The sequence below is a fragment of the Thermobia domestica genome, chromosome 5 (genome assembly GCF_964235325.1).
Source record: "Thermobia domestica chromosome 5, izTheDome1.hap1.1, whole genome shotgun sequence".
Lineage (NCBI taxonomy): Eukaryota > Metazoa > Arthropoda > Insecta > Zygentoma > Lepismatidae > Thermobia > Thermobia domestica.
In genome coordinates, this window is record NC_137458.1 from 293,893,705 (window position 1) to 293,909,083 (window position 15,379).

A 15,379-nucleotide genomic window follows, 5' to 3' on the forward strand; every position below is an offset into this window, starting at 1 on the left:
TTTTGTTAAAGCTACCCATGTTGCAGATAGAGATGTATCTTGAAGACTGTTTAGTTAAAATATGTAATTTACTCCTTGTAGGCTAGTCACTGCTCTTTTCTATGAGTTGTATTTGTCAGAGCATTTCTTCTAGATGATGATGTGAAAACTCTTCATTATTATGGAAATGATACTGATCAAAAAATACCCAAGTTTGGAATTTGTGAATTTGGATCTTAGAATAGTATATAGTGTGTTTAACCTCCGTTATTCTTAGAAATTAAGAAATGTTGAAATACTTCATTTGAATTTCTGTTGGTTTAGTTATACGCATATTTATGTGCAGAATTTCGTTCAGTAATTGCTGTTATAATAAGAATATAACTCTGCTTGTAATTTACTCCATGCAGGATGGGTTGTTTGTTAGAAAATTAAATTAGCTTCTTCAATCTGATATTTTAGTTGTTTTAAACATGTCCAACCACCATCCAAAAAAAAGAAAAAAAAAAACTTTTAAAACAATTTGTTTAAAATGTTTCAAACAAACTGAATAAAACAACAGCCCTCGTTTTAAACATTTTGTTTTAAACATACAGATGGTGATCAGAAAAATGGAAACACCTGTAGTTGGCAACACGGCAGATGTATGGGTTGGCAGTGGTGTCGTGGCGCCGGACCGCTGGTGGTGGTGTGTTAGGTCGGTCTCCATACTACGTCAGGCGCAGTGGAACAGCAGTGTCCAGTGGCTGCAGCAGACGGAGGTAGTGTAAAAGGGGAGACCTCTCAGATTTTCAAAGAGGGCCAATTGTTGGTGCGCGGTTATGTGGAGTGAGTGTGACAGCAGTGGCTACTGTGTTAGGTGTGTCGCGTGGGACAGTGTCGAAGGTGATGACGGCCTACGCAACACACGGGAAAACCACATGGGGGACGCGGAACAGTGGGCGGAAGAAAATCATGAGTGACAGGTCACGCCGGTTATTAAAGCGCATTGTCACGCAGAACCGTCGTGCCACTGCGGAGCAAGTGACGGAGGAACTCAATCAGCACCTCCCCCACCCTGTTTCGACAATCACAGTCCGCCGCGAATTACATGACATGAACTTACGGGGTCGTGTTGCATGGGCCAAACCGCTCATCAGGGACCATAACGCTTTCGCACGCCGCAAATGGTGCCGCGACCATGCAACTTTGACCGTTGAAGACTGGAAACGTGTGATATGGTCGGATGAGTCATCCTTCACTCTATTCCCAACCACGGGCCGTGTTTGTTTGTGGAGAACGCCCAAAGAAGCTTATGATCTGCAGTGTCTCCGCCCAAATGTGAAACATGGCGGCGGCTCGGTGATGCTGTGGGCCGCCATATCATGGTTTTCATTGGGTCCTGTGGTCACACTTAGCGGACGAATCACTGCCAACGATTATGTCGCAATTTTAGGAGACCACTTGCATCCTATGGTCCGGATGTTGTTCCCGGACAATGACGCCATCTTTCAGGATGATAATGCACCCATTCACACAGCTGGCGTTGTTGCAGCGTGGTTTGAGGAACATCGGGATGAAGTTCAACACCTCCCCTGGCCCGCCCAATCCCCAGATCTCAACATAATTGAACATTGTGGTCCGTCTTGGAAACACGACTCCAGCGACGATTTCCACCTCCATCCTCTCTCACAGAACTGGCCGATGCCCTGCACGAGGAATGGTGTAAAATTCCACTTGCTACCATTCACGACCTCTATGCCTCCATCCCACGTCGTATCAAGGCTGTTCTGAAGGCGAAAGGTGGCCCGACACCATATTAATCTGGTAAGTTGCAATTTCGTTCAGGTGTTTCCATTTTTCTGATCACCATCTGTATCAACCCTGGTTTCCAGTTTTTCAAGCATTGCATTTTTCATAATGAATCTTTCTTATACGTTTTGCAACGAGCTCGTATGCTCGTTTTCTTATTTGATGAAGTTTGAATTACTTCAATAAATTTGCTCCAAATGATGTCCTTTTATTATTCCTGTTAAACTCATATTAAACTATTCCAGGTTGTACGGAGAACCAACATGTACTGTATCAACGCATCCCTGAATATTTTAATTTCAGAACAGCAATTTAGTAAATAACCTTGTTTGTTTTCTGAATACATCAAAAATTTGTTTCCATTATAATTATTTTATTTATTTCTTTAATATCAGTTCTACAAGTAGTCCGACCTTGGACTACGACACTTTCTCGCAAGTTAACTGAGAAGCATTTAAACAATACAATATACGTTAAAAATAAGGGGAAAATGAGGCAAAATAAATTGTAGATCATCACATCTGACCTGCTGTAGCAACGACAAATCAAAACATTCACACGGGAAGAAAATAATCTTCTGAATGGAGAATACTTTTGACAGTTTTCTTTCTGGCAGATTTTTTTATACAAAAATAAAATAAAATAAAATAATGAACATATGTTTAAAACGTATACAAAATTTGTTTTAAACAAAATCAATTGTTTAAAACAAGTTTTAATCATTTGTTCTAAATAAAACAACCCTGCTTCCCATGTCACGCAGACATTTGTACATACTTTAAACGTGAGAAAGTGTGATAAAAATTCTACTTGGGTAACATATTTTGAAGAGAGCGTTATTTAATTATGTTACCACCTGTCTATATGTTAATTGTTAGGGTATAGAATAATCTTCAGTTACAAGTGGTATCATTGTGTCAGGAAAATAGTTATGTCACGCACAGGACAAGTGAAATACACATCGTATCAATGTTTGTACGAATGTGCTTATAACTTAAGATTCAGCTAAAAGTGAAGAATAGAGTTATTGATTTTTATCTTAAATTGAGTGCAAATAGCCACTGTTGTTATATGCATATTAAAATTAAAAGTACAGTATTAATTTTTTAAAGATTTTTTTTTGTTTGTTCCTTGTCACGTGCGGGACTTATGCACTTGACACACACGAGACTTATGTAAATAGATTCTGAATCACTGTTGAACTATTTAATTTCCAAAGCACAAACATCTGGTATGGTTACTATATGTAGTAGTTTGATTACAGCCTACAGAAGCAAACTAATGTATTTCTGTGTTGCCTAACAGTAAACAAACAAAAAATGTCTAGTGTACTAAGAAAGGAAAATACTTTTGTGCAGCCTAACTATAAAGTGAAAACAAAACATGTAAAACATTTACGAGAAAAATGCAAAAAAGTGCATTGGAAAAAGTTCACATATAAATTTCAAAAAAAAAAAAAAAAAAAAAAAAAAAAAAAAAAAAAAAAAAAACACTTATTAATAACAACAACAGGTGGAGAAATGATTTCTATCACTTCGTCTGTGTTATATATAATGTGGTGAAGAGTTTGAGGTTGTTTGTAATAATATGGAACAGCAATAGGAACCATGACATAAACTGTTACTGTGCTCTTAGATATAATTTCTGTAACTTCATCAAGATACTTTATTCTATCATAAATTACAATGACCCAATTACCAGGAGCAATTTTAAAATTAAATTGTCCGTCTGCTGGAAGTATGTGCTGCGTAACTACTGCAGTATTTTTCTTGCTCCTTGTAGATCAGTTTGAAGCTGTGGTAATGTGAAGTTTTAATAACTTGAACTGATACTATATTTTCCGAAGGTCTTCTAAATCTTATTACTGTGTAGTTAGGATCAACATATATCACTTCAGTCTGTATATTTAAGGTCTTTGCAGCTTCTGCGAAATCCGTTGCCGATTACATAAGTACATCTCCTTGAGACATCTTCATTCGAGCAAGGCGTTTAATATTTCCATCAACACCATCTAACATACATCTTTTACCATGTGATGTTGCGAAGTATTTCTAAGTGAGTTGTATGTGTAGTATTTTCGAGGTATTTTCGACATCAAAGCACTTTGAACTTAATTTTGATATTCACAGCTGAACGTTATTGCGAAATCAATTCTGTAACTCTCTTGGCATTGCTTATTTTACCAGTTATATATATATGTTTCATATGTGCCATCATCTTAGGGATATCAGCAATTAATTTTTCGTAAATACCAATTGTTCAATCTTCTTTTATGACAAATCTGTTTACTGTTACCACTTTTTCTCCATTCTTCCCAGTTCGCATCATTTTCAAGTTCACTGGGACCCAATACTAATTTCCCATTCATACACTTATCACAAGAATTTTGCTAGCATACAGAGTTATGGCTCTTATCACAGAGGAAATATCTTCCAAAAGTCATTTGAATGTGACATCTTTTAAGAGCTTTGGGTTGTAATGTAAAGTTTTTATGTATTAAGCATCTACATTGTTCTGCTCGTCTCTCTTTCAGTAGCAAGAAATTTTGTACTCTAACTAGTAAGACTACAATATTATGAGATGTGAGTTCTCTAAGAATATGAAATGCTTCTTTCAAAGAATAATGATTTTGAAGTGTTTCTTTTCTGTTGTTTTTTCAAACAGTTGTACCATGTATCCTTCATACCAGGACAAGTGTAAACTATGTTGGGACGGCAAAAGACGGGAAGAAAAGAAAGAAGTGGGGTTGCAGTTGTTAAAATAAGATGGCCATATCTCGAAGTCCCTTGCGGTTAAAGGCATGAAAATTGGCGTTTAGGTATATATCAGTCTCTTAAGGTTAGAGACGTGTTAATCAAAGACGTGTTTCAGCGTTTGCTGATGTTCCTTCTGCGGGAATAAAAAAGATTGAGAGTTGCAATTGTTATAATAAGATGACCATGTTTCGAAATCCCACAGACTTTCCATTTAACCCTTTAGAAGCAGGCCTGGTGTATAAACACAACCGATCTTTCCATTGATTACGGTTATGGTATATAATCATATCTGGACAGATATGATATATAAATAAGCCTCAGTTGCGTTTAATTTGTCAAATAAATCACTCAATACCTAGTCATAAGCTTGAATCGCTTTTAGGGAGTCGCGTTTCAAAAGGATTAAAATTATTGAACTCATGTTTCACTTTTTTAAATATTTGCTCTACAAGAGAAGAAAAAGTGCGGGTATAAAAAATAGTGGAGGGGTTGCAGTTATTAAAATAAGATGCCTGTATCTCGAAATCCATTAAGATTAGAGATACGAAATTTGGTATTTAGACTTTTCATTTAAAATGACTAAATACGTGTTTCATCATTTTTTGATATTTCCCGTACAAGGGAAGAAAAAAGGCTGGGATTACAATAATTGCTATTATAATGAGATGGCCATTTCTCGAAATCTCTTAAGAGTAGGAGGATGTAAGAGAGATGAAACTTGGTATATAAATTCCATATACAATACAACTGGGGATATACCACGGCCTTTCCTGAAATTTCACCACAGTACTGATTTCTGTATAACTTTTGATGGGGAGGTGTTTAGGTAGGTGAATCATTGTTAGATATCCAAGTAAATGTATCCAGGTCCTGAGCGCTCAAATACACTTTGGACGGCTCGGATACTCTCGACCCGCACGATCGGCATCCATAGGTGCTTTCCTAAAATGCTTGTACGAGGTGTATATAAGCAAAGAAACGTAGCCAACAAATATAAACTCAAGAACAGAAGTTAGCTGTCCAGGCCAAACCGCTGAAGGTAGAAACTTGAAATGTGGACATGGCATAGGATTTATGATGTAATGTCCCACTGAGGAAGGATTTTTGAAAATTATATGGGGAAAGGGGAAGAAGGAGTTTCAACTGTTACCTTAAACTGTTTAAATCTCGGAATCTCTGAGTGTCAGACATGAAATTTGGTATATGGACGTCTCATTTAAAACATTAGACAAGTCTTTCAGCGTTTTTTGATACTTAACATAGACGGGTAGAAAAGGGAAAAGGGGTGGAAATTACAATTATTACAAGGCGCCCATACCTCGGAATCTGAAGGATGTCCATATCTACATATCTTTACCGGAGATATAGTTTTGAATAGAGTAGTGATCCAGGAAGAGATAGATTGAGTAAACTATGCGGTTCCTGATTTCAACACTGATCGCCATAGTGAAAAAACTGCAATAGACAATGCGGAATATATATATATATTATTCAGTACCGCATGGATAGATTTTCTTCGACTTTATTCTTGTGTTGCAACTGGAAGTGATAGAAATTAATTCTTGCGGTTCTAATATTTATTCCCATAGGGACGAATGGTTTATTAATTTCTTTGTATACAGCGGACCACAGATAGATTTCATTGTAGCTATTCTAAAGCAAGGCTGGCTAAATAATTGATCGCGGCTGACTATAGTCTAGATTGCGAAACCATTACAAAACAGTCATTATCTGAAAAAAATCTTACATACCAATAGCTTTTTAAAAAATTTAGTTTCAGTTGAGGTAAAATGATTTCGAATAAAAGGACCAAAATATACCATTTCCATACAGAGCGGGAACACTATATCTCCTTTGTTTTATGTCAAAGTATTAATGCGCCTATTCGTTGTAGAACGCTTCTGTTGCTTTGATAAAGAAAGACGATTTCGAAAGGCATTGTCCAATCTGCAGAAGAAGAAATATAACTCTCAACTTCCATCTTTGAATGTGAATTAACGTTCCAGGTGTCATTTTCCTAAATGCGAGCTATAATACCAGGTTTTCCCATATACTGTTAAAAGATTGTATAGACCGCTTTATAGGGCATAGTTGTTGTGCACGCGTAAGAAGAGCATTCACATTACTGATTTAAAAAATACATTGTGGAACATTTGGACTGATAAAGGGAAAGTTTCATGTTCTGAGGAGATTTTATGCTGCTTGAGGTGGGCAACACTAATCGGAGATCAAAGTTTTTTTTTCTTTTTTACTGATCTGGAAATACGATAAGTTGCCAATTGTTTATTGTCAAAACAAACACATGTGGATCGTAATTGAATGCTCTCTTTGGCCTTCCATCTACTGAGACAAAACTTATTTCTTGTATCAGTAAGGTGCTGCCACGCAAGGAGAAATAGTAGTACTAACTCGTGCCTTGCATCCATTACAAATTTTCATCATCTCCAGGATTGATACAACTCTTAATGAAGGATATGTTTTCAGGTCATCCTGTGGGTCACTGGTATTTTGAAACGGAGTATTTTAAGCAGGGTTCGTACTTGTCAGGAAAAGTCAGGGAAATTTCATAAAACATATTGTCTAGCATAATTCTATACCAATTTCAGCTTAGCCTACCATTATAATACCTATTTGGTTTTTATTTGTGTTTTTTATTCTACATGCTAAAATAAATGTTCTCGTATATAAATATTCACTGCTATTTATTCTTTATTTATGTGTCAACGTCATCCGACACCTGTCATGAAAGTCAGGGAAATAGATTTCTCCAGATCAGTAGGAATCCCGTTATAACCCATCTGGATGTCATTGGAACACAAGGGATTAAGGGAAATTAACGTGCAGTGCCAGTACACATAGGTAGATGGCTAGATTTTCATATTTTGAGGTCGATTACTGAATGAAAATGTTTGGACATCCCTGCTTTAGTGTAACCGGAAGTAGTGAAATCTAGTACAACTAATCAATATGGACTCCTATATAGTAATAATTGAAGCGATTAGAGGATAAAGTGATATGTATCAATTTGTACATTTCGGGAAAATTGACTTTCACAACTATGTTAACATACAACCTTCATCGTTTCCAAATCTCTTCACTCGGACAAGGACTAACTAAATGATGTGTTATGTAGCGTGCATGAACTACCACAATTCAGAATTCAACATTTCGAAAAATGTAACGTAGCACCTTTATCCTCTAAGCGCTTCAATTGTATGAGACAGCGAGTTTATATATATATATATATATATACAGGGGTTGGACAAAAAATCTAAAACGTTTGCAAAAATGTGAAAATCATACCTAGTATGGTGTGGGGCCTCCTTTTGCGTCCAAAACAGCTTGGATCCGACGTGGAATTGATATATACAGCTCCTGAATCGCAGTGTGTGGAATTTTGTATCATATTTTCTCCAAAACATGCTCCAGTTCCATAAGGGATGTTGGTGGAGGGTAATGAGACCGAACACGCCTTTCTGAGACCACAATGGCTCAATGATGTTCAGATCTGGTGATTGTGGGGCCCAGGGGAGGTGTGATAGCTCCTGGTAATGTTCCTTAAACCATGATTTCACCGTTTTTGCAGCGTGACAGGGTGCCAAATCATCTTAGTAGATGCCATCACCATGAGGGAATAGAACCTGGTCCCCCAAAATGGCCTCATATGCCTTAGCATTCATCATTTCATGCAGGGCTGTGATGGAACCTGCAGAAAACCACGATATCTCTGCCCATACTGTAACAGAACCACCTCCATGCTTTACAGTTGGGAGCAGACAGTCTGTATCATAGGCGTGCGACGGTGTTCTCCATACGTAAACACGATCGGTTGTTGGAAACAAGGTGAAGGTCGATTCATCGAACCACATTACGTGTTTCCACTACTCATGAGTCCACGCCCTATGGTCCTTGCACCACTGGATACGCCTCTTCGCATTTACTGCTGTGACCAGGGGTTTGGCGATAGCGGCCCTGCCATGAATTTTCATTTTATGAAGTTCCCGTCGCACTGTTTTCGATGAAACTGGGTTCTGTAGGCCGGGCTTGAGTTCAGACGTAATTTTCATTGCAGTGGTCTTTTGATCTGCTACAATCCGTTTTAATGCTCTCCGGTCCCTATCTGACAGGATTATCTTTCGACCACTGTTGTGTTTTGCAGACGTCGTTTGCCCATGAATTGTGTATGCCCTCGTGACATTGGACACAGTGCCTTTCGATACCCCTACAGTGTTCGCCACTGAGGCTCCAACCAGACGGGCACTAACGATCATGCCACTTTGGAAGTCTTCAGGTCGCTCATTTTACCGCACCACTTTCACACCACGACACTCAAGGTGAACTGGTTACTGCGGACGGAAGAGGAAGGTCTACATGACACATTGAAAGCAAAAAACGATCGGCAACCGCAACATGTGTCGTACAGTGGAGGGCCAAACGTACATGTCCTGTATGAAGTGTTTTTAGATTATTTTTTTGTCTACCTTTATATATATATATATATATATATATATATATATATATGTATTTGTTGGATTTGGCGTCTACCAATCGGAAGTTCTGGATTACTACTTCGTGTTTCGGCATTGAATTCGTATAGTTTGAAAGTCTATATATCTTAATTTCACACTGTGGCACGAAATTCACTTGTTTTATTTGTGTGTTTTAGGCTGTACAATCATATAAAAGCCGCAAGCGAGTTGCGACAAGGATGTGACTACTCGTTGTTCAAGAAAGGAGTAAGGCCAATGTGGGAAGATGAAGCCAACAAACATGGAGGAAGATGGTTAATCAATTTAGAAAAGAAACAGCGTACTTTGGACTTAGATAATTTTTGGCTTGAAATCGTAAGTTTTTCTTCTTCAATTTACATCTTGAAAATCATGTAATTTTTATGGCGAATAATAAATTCCAGGTTGATGGAATAAAATAATTTATGTTTGAGGGGGTTAATAGAATTTATTATATTATGTAGATAGATAGAAGCAAGGGATTATGGCGAACATTACTTGATTATGTAGGACTTTAACCTTTGGAAATGGAGGATGATTATTCTCCAAACTTAAAATGGGTTATTGTTTTCAGGTAGACTTTGAGGATTCGAAATCTTATTATTTTGCTAATTTTTCGTCACAAGTGAATAAAATAAAGTTTAACAATTTAAGAAACTAAGTTGACGCATAACTACATACATTAAATTGGACTAACCTTGGTTCACATTCTATCATTTAAAAATAGCCAAAATTATAAGTGGACACTCCTGTCTATTTTAGCGGCAGTTTGTTATGCTCACAATTGAACTTTCTTTGACTCATTAATATAGTTGTGATCTAGGTGTAGGGTATTGTAGGTTGGGACCTTAGAAATATTGAGTATTTTCCTTTGTTAATTGTCGCCGTCCGTGTAAAATACATCTCTATCGAAAGTAATTTCATAAATATTGCACAAGATGTCATCATTGCAGACTAGATGATGCAAGCATAGTGATACTTTTGTCAGTTGGAGTTGAATCCTCAAAGCAGCACCATGTATGCTTGTGACTCTGTAGTCTGTTGCAGTGACAGGTGATGCAAATGGAGACTTCAAGTGTCTCGGGTACTGTGACTGTTGAAGAGCAAAAATCGTATATTGAGATCGAAACTTCGCATGCCAAAAACATTCACCGAATTGTCACTATTGACGAAATTTGGATTAGAGACTTTGAACCTTAGTTAAAATCACAGTGGAACGAGTGGAGAGGTCCTTTTTCCCACGACCAAAGAAATTTCATTGATCTATGTCAAAGGATTAAAAAGATATATATATATATATATATACAGATGGTGATCAGAAAAATGGAAACACCTGAACGAAATTGCAACTTACCAGATTAATATGGTGTCGGGCCACCTTTCGCCTTCAGAACAGCCTTGATGCGACGTGGGATCGAGGTATAGAGGTCGTGAATGGTAGCAAGTGGAATTTTACACCATTCCTCGTGCAGGGCATCTGCCAGTTCTGTGAGAGAGAGGATGGAGGTGGAAATCGTCGCTGGAGTCGTGTTTCCAAGACGGACCACAATGTTCAATTATGTTGAGATCTGGGGATTGGGCGGGCCAGGGGAGGTGTTGAACTTCATCCCGATGTTCCTCAAACCACGCTGCAACAACGCCAGCTGTGTGAATGGGTGCATTATCATCCTGGAAGATGGCGTCATTGTCCGGGAACAACATCCGGACCATAGGATGCAAGTGGTCTCCTAAAATTGCGACATAATCGTTGGCAGTGATTCGTCCGCTAAGTGTGACCACAGGACACAATGGAAACCATGATATGGCGGCCCACAGCATCACCGAGCCGCCGCCATGTTTCACAGTTGGGCGGAGACACTGCAGATCATAAGGTTCTTTGGGCGTTCTCCACACATAAACACGGCCCGTGGTTGGGAATAGGGTGAAGGATGACTCATCCGACCATATCACACGTTTCCAGTCCTCAACGGTCCAAGTTGCATGGTCGCGGCACCATTTGCGGCGTGCGAAAGCGTTATGGTCCCTGATGAGCGGTTTAGCCCGTGCAACACGATCCCGTAAGTTCATGTCATGTAATTCGCGGCGGACTGTGATTGTCGAAACAGGGTGGGGGAGGTGCTGATTGAGTTCCTCCGTCACTTGCTCCGCAGTGGCACGACGGTTCTGCGTGACAATGCGCTTTAATAACCGGCGTGACCTGTCACTCATGATTTTCTTCCGCCCACTGTTCCGCTTTTCCGATGTGGTTTTCCCGTGTGTTGTGTAGGCCGTCATCACCTTCGACACTGTCCCACGCGACACACCTAACACAGTAGCCACTGCTGTCACACTTACTCCACATAACCGCGCACTAACAATTTGCCCTCTTTGAAAATCTGAGAGGTCTCCCATTTTACACTACCTCCGTCTGCTGCAGCCACTGGACACTGCTGTTCCACTGCGCCTGACGTAGTATGGAGACCGACCTAACACACCACCACCAGCGGTCCGGCGCTGCGGGCGCCACGACACCACTGCCAACCCATACATCTGACGTGTTGCCAACTCCAGGTGTTTCCATTTTTCTGATCACCATCTATATATATATATATATATATATATATATATATATATCAGTGTTTATGACAGGGTTGGCTGGTTTAAACCAAAAACGAAAAATGTTCGTAAGCGGGTAAATGTTCGTAAAATCTTGATGTACATACATTTGTGGGTTATCACGTTTTACTCCTTCATATTATACGTATTATTTCAGACCTAAATTCCCCATTCATTACTGAAAAGAGATTATACTACAAAAGCAAATTTTTATAGATATAAGTTTATGAATATTTTTGTGATTTTCGTATAGTTTATTATTATTGTTATGCAATTGCAGTCGAAGAAAATTCTAAATATTGTTTTGTTTTAACAATTTTTACTATTTATAAAATACATCGAAATGCCGTACTTTTGTGTGTGTGTGTGGGGGGGGGGGGGTCCATACAAATCCCACGAGACGCATTTCTTGAAATCACAAGTATCTTTGGTATCTATTTATGTAAAAATGAGTCAGAACCAAAGTGGATTCAAGTAATTCGTATCTTTATTCACTTCTCTTATTGATATGTAAATTAAGTTATCGTATTTCTTTAACTTGAATTAATAAAAGTCTTAGTGAACTAACTTGGACTTAAAGTAGTTCTTCTGTACTCTGTAGTATTTTGAAATTGTCCATATGTAATTCCGTATAATGGTTTTTACTTCTGAAATGTCTCTTGACAATCAACAAGTATGTAAAGATCAGTAGAACGTATTTTTATCAGAAGTTCTTTGTGAGTGAGTCAGCAGACGTGTTGCATTTATAACCCAATTACTCCCGGTTTCGAGTTCAAATGGGAACAATTTCTCTCGGGTGTAAGCCGAAAAGCCGTTTGGATTCCCTTTAAGCTTATGACCCCTTTTACCATAACCTGGTTGTTGCATAAAAACACCAAGGCGAAACAAACTTATTTCTGTCCATATGTGATATAAATACACAGAGCAAATTATTTAAACCAGAAAAACCGGGTTTGAACTTAAAAAACCTGGTTTCTTGGGTTTTTCATTAAAAACCATGGTCTTTGCCAACCCTGGTTTATGATATTGTTTACGATCACCAAGGTATGTTCACAAAAGCAAAGTTCCATGTGGAAGAAGTGTGTCAGCTGTGTAGCATCGTGACTTATTGCAAAAACTGCAGAAAATATGCACAAAACCCAATCTCAGTTGCTTGAGGCTAGACCATTCATTCTTCACAATAACCTAGCCCGCACTTCGACGCGAACACAGTTGGGAGGTGTTACCTCATGCCCCATAGCATCAGACTTCGACCTATTCTCAAAGTTGAAACAACCTAAGCGTGGATGTCGTTTTCCATATCTAGAAGAGCTTCCTACCGCCGGTACCCGAGTCATTCGACAGCTGAACAAAAACGTTATCTTAAAACATTTCCCAGACGTTGAGACTCAGTCATTAAGAAGCAGAAAGACTGCATTGAAGACGTGTAAAGAGATACTATAAAAGTTAAACATACAAGTAAAGAAAAGTTAGTGGCATTATTTATGTAATGACCCTCGTACTATCATTGGCAAGTTGAAACTCTTCCTTACAATACGGGACTTCAGCTAACCTCATCGTCTTGACGTAGGAATTAACTAACTTACTAGCTTCCTATGTTAATTTAATTGTAGTGTTAATATAGATATGATAATATTTTGCATCTTGTGCATATGAAAGAAATTCGAAATATAATTTAGGGTATTATTATTATTATTTGATAAGACCTTTATGTATACATAAGAACAAAAAGACAAATAATGTAGAAAAAAGCGACATTTCAGATGCAGCCGGCAAGTGGTGTGTCAGATTTCTCTCTTTCCCATACTTTTGAAAGATAATGGAGTTCTTTCTACCAATTATTGTATTTTAAAATGTTCGTATGGTTTTGTGGTAAGTAATTTGTTGTTTTATGCTTACCGCGTAATATACATAACACATACTTACGTAAAACAAGTAATTGAATAGTTTTCATGTAAAGTAATTGACTGTTAAGTAATAAAAAATCCCGCTATCTCTGGTTTTCACTTTTCAACATATTTGTTTTGATTATTTGTAGCTGTTATGCTTAATTGGAGAAGCTTTTGATGAATATAGTGACGACGTGTGCGGCGCCGTAGTCAACATTAGAAACAAAGGGGACAAAATTGGAGTATGGACCGCTGATGCTTCTAGAGGACAAAGTGTCATGGAAATAGGGTAAGGTTGGAGATTGACAATTTTCATATAAGATGTGAAATGCCTAAGTATTTGCCTTAAAATCAAGCAGAGGAAATATATATAATCCATATATATGAACTTTGCCGACCTTTAGCAAATTCACTTATGCTCGTAATATTACATTTACGTTGACCACATGAAATTACATAAATATATGTTACTTTTGAAAGGTTTTCCTACGCTGCCATTAGTGTGGTCTTATTTCCTCCAAATATAAAGTTCATTCTAAAAATGTCGTAATAATCCTGAAGAGGTTAATGGGAAGCAGAATCAGTTGCACAAAAACTGAAGGTGTGGTACTTGATTTTTATTACATTCTTCATCGGTAAATGTACAGTTCGCAGCAAAAAACCTGCATCATGACCATGTAAGTTTATTGTGAAACGACGAAGTCTTTTGCTGCAAAATAAGTGGGCGGGGGAGGACGCCGAGGTTTCTCCTGGCGTGATTCGTGCCACTTACACGTTACGTTGATTCCCTGCGCGTTAGGCGTAGTTTCACAATAAACTTACATGCTTACGTTGCAGATTTTTTTTTTTCTGCGGGCAGTACAATTGACATTGAGTGCTGTTTGAACTTAAAAATTACTAGAAATCCATTTGGTGTATTGCGGCCTAACTGTCTCTAAAGACTTAATAAACCATGGAACTGCCTCCCTTCAGGGCATTTTTCTCTCTTGGGATACACTTGCCGTGGGTCATTTGCAATCGATACTTATGCATATATCAGTTGGACTAGGCAGAAGGGGTGGTAAGCGTGGTGAGAACTAAAAAGTTATAATTGTGTCAAAGGTACGTAGACACTGTTTTTACGTATTTCTAATAATGAAAAAGATTTTTCACGGCTCAGTGGTAGAGCGTTCACCTCCGGTGCTTGGGGTCCCTGGTTCGATCCCAGCTCGCGCCGTGTGGACTTTGTGGTGGACAAACACCGTGCTCGTAGGTTTCCTCGGGGTTCTCCAGTTTCCTCCCACTTCATTCATTTCTCATTTTCACCGTCTCCTTTAGCCTAACCTGCATAACCGTGGGATGTAAGACAAATATTTCATTTCATTTTCAGGAAGTTTTTTTTTTCTTTCCTTAAATTGGACATCATAGACAGATACAAAAAATTCTCAGTAATCAAATTGTAACATCATTTGTACTCCGAAAGAGAATAGAGAAGAATGTAACAAAAAAAATACAGGAGTCCCTTCACAAATTCCCTGCATTCTGCAAATGTCTTATCAAGTCGCACACACCAGGGTTCTTATGTAAGTACGACGAAGAGGAATTCACACATTAAATTAAATGGACTTATTAGTGACGCTACATACGACGATGCCTTAATATAAAATCTTTCGAAGTTAGAAAACGTGCTATTGATAGAGTAACAGGTTATTACGAAGATTTCATGGGAACAAGAATGTGAAACTTTTTCCTTCGAAGGAAGCAATCAAAATTAAAGTAATCGGAAATTTGGATAGAAGTAAGAATAGTATTTAACCACCGTCGTTCCTTTTTTTTTTTTTTTTTTTTTTTAAATAAATAACTACAAAGCTTTTACAGTATG

At 38.1% G+C, this 15,379-nt stretch overlaps 1 protein-coding gene across 2 annotated transcripts in view; it reads left to right on the forward strand.

The window, feature by feature from the left end:
* The window catches only part of LOC145686708 (eukaryotic translation initiation factor 4E-like), a 29,009-nt gene that overhangs the window by 11,424 nt on the left and 2,206 nt on the right, over positions 1-15,379 (forward strand). For both annotated transcript variants that reach the window (XM_081760283.1, XM_081760284.1), the window contains exons 3-4: positions 9,193-9,370; positions 13,668-13,807. In XM_081760283.1, the coding sequence (XP_081616409.1) occupies positions 9,193-9,370; positions 13,668-13,807 (318 nt within the window). The remainder of the gene's footprint in view (positions 1-9,192; positions 9,371-13,667; positions 13,808-15,379) is intronic.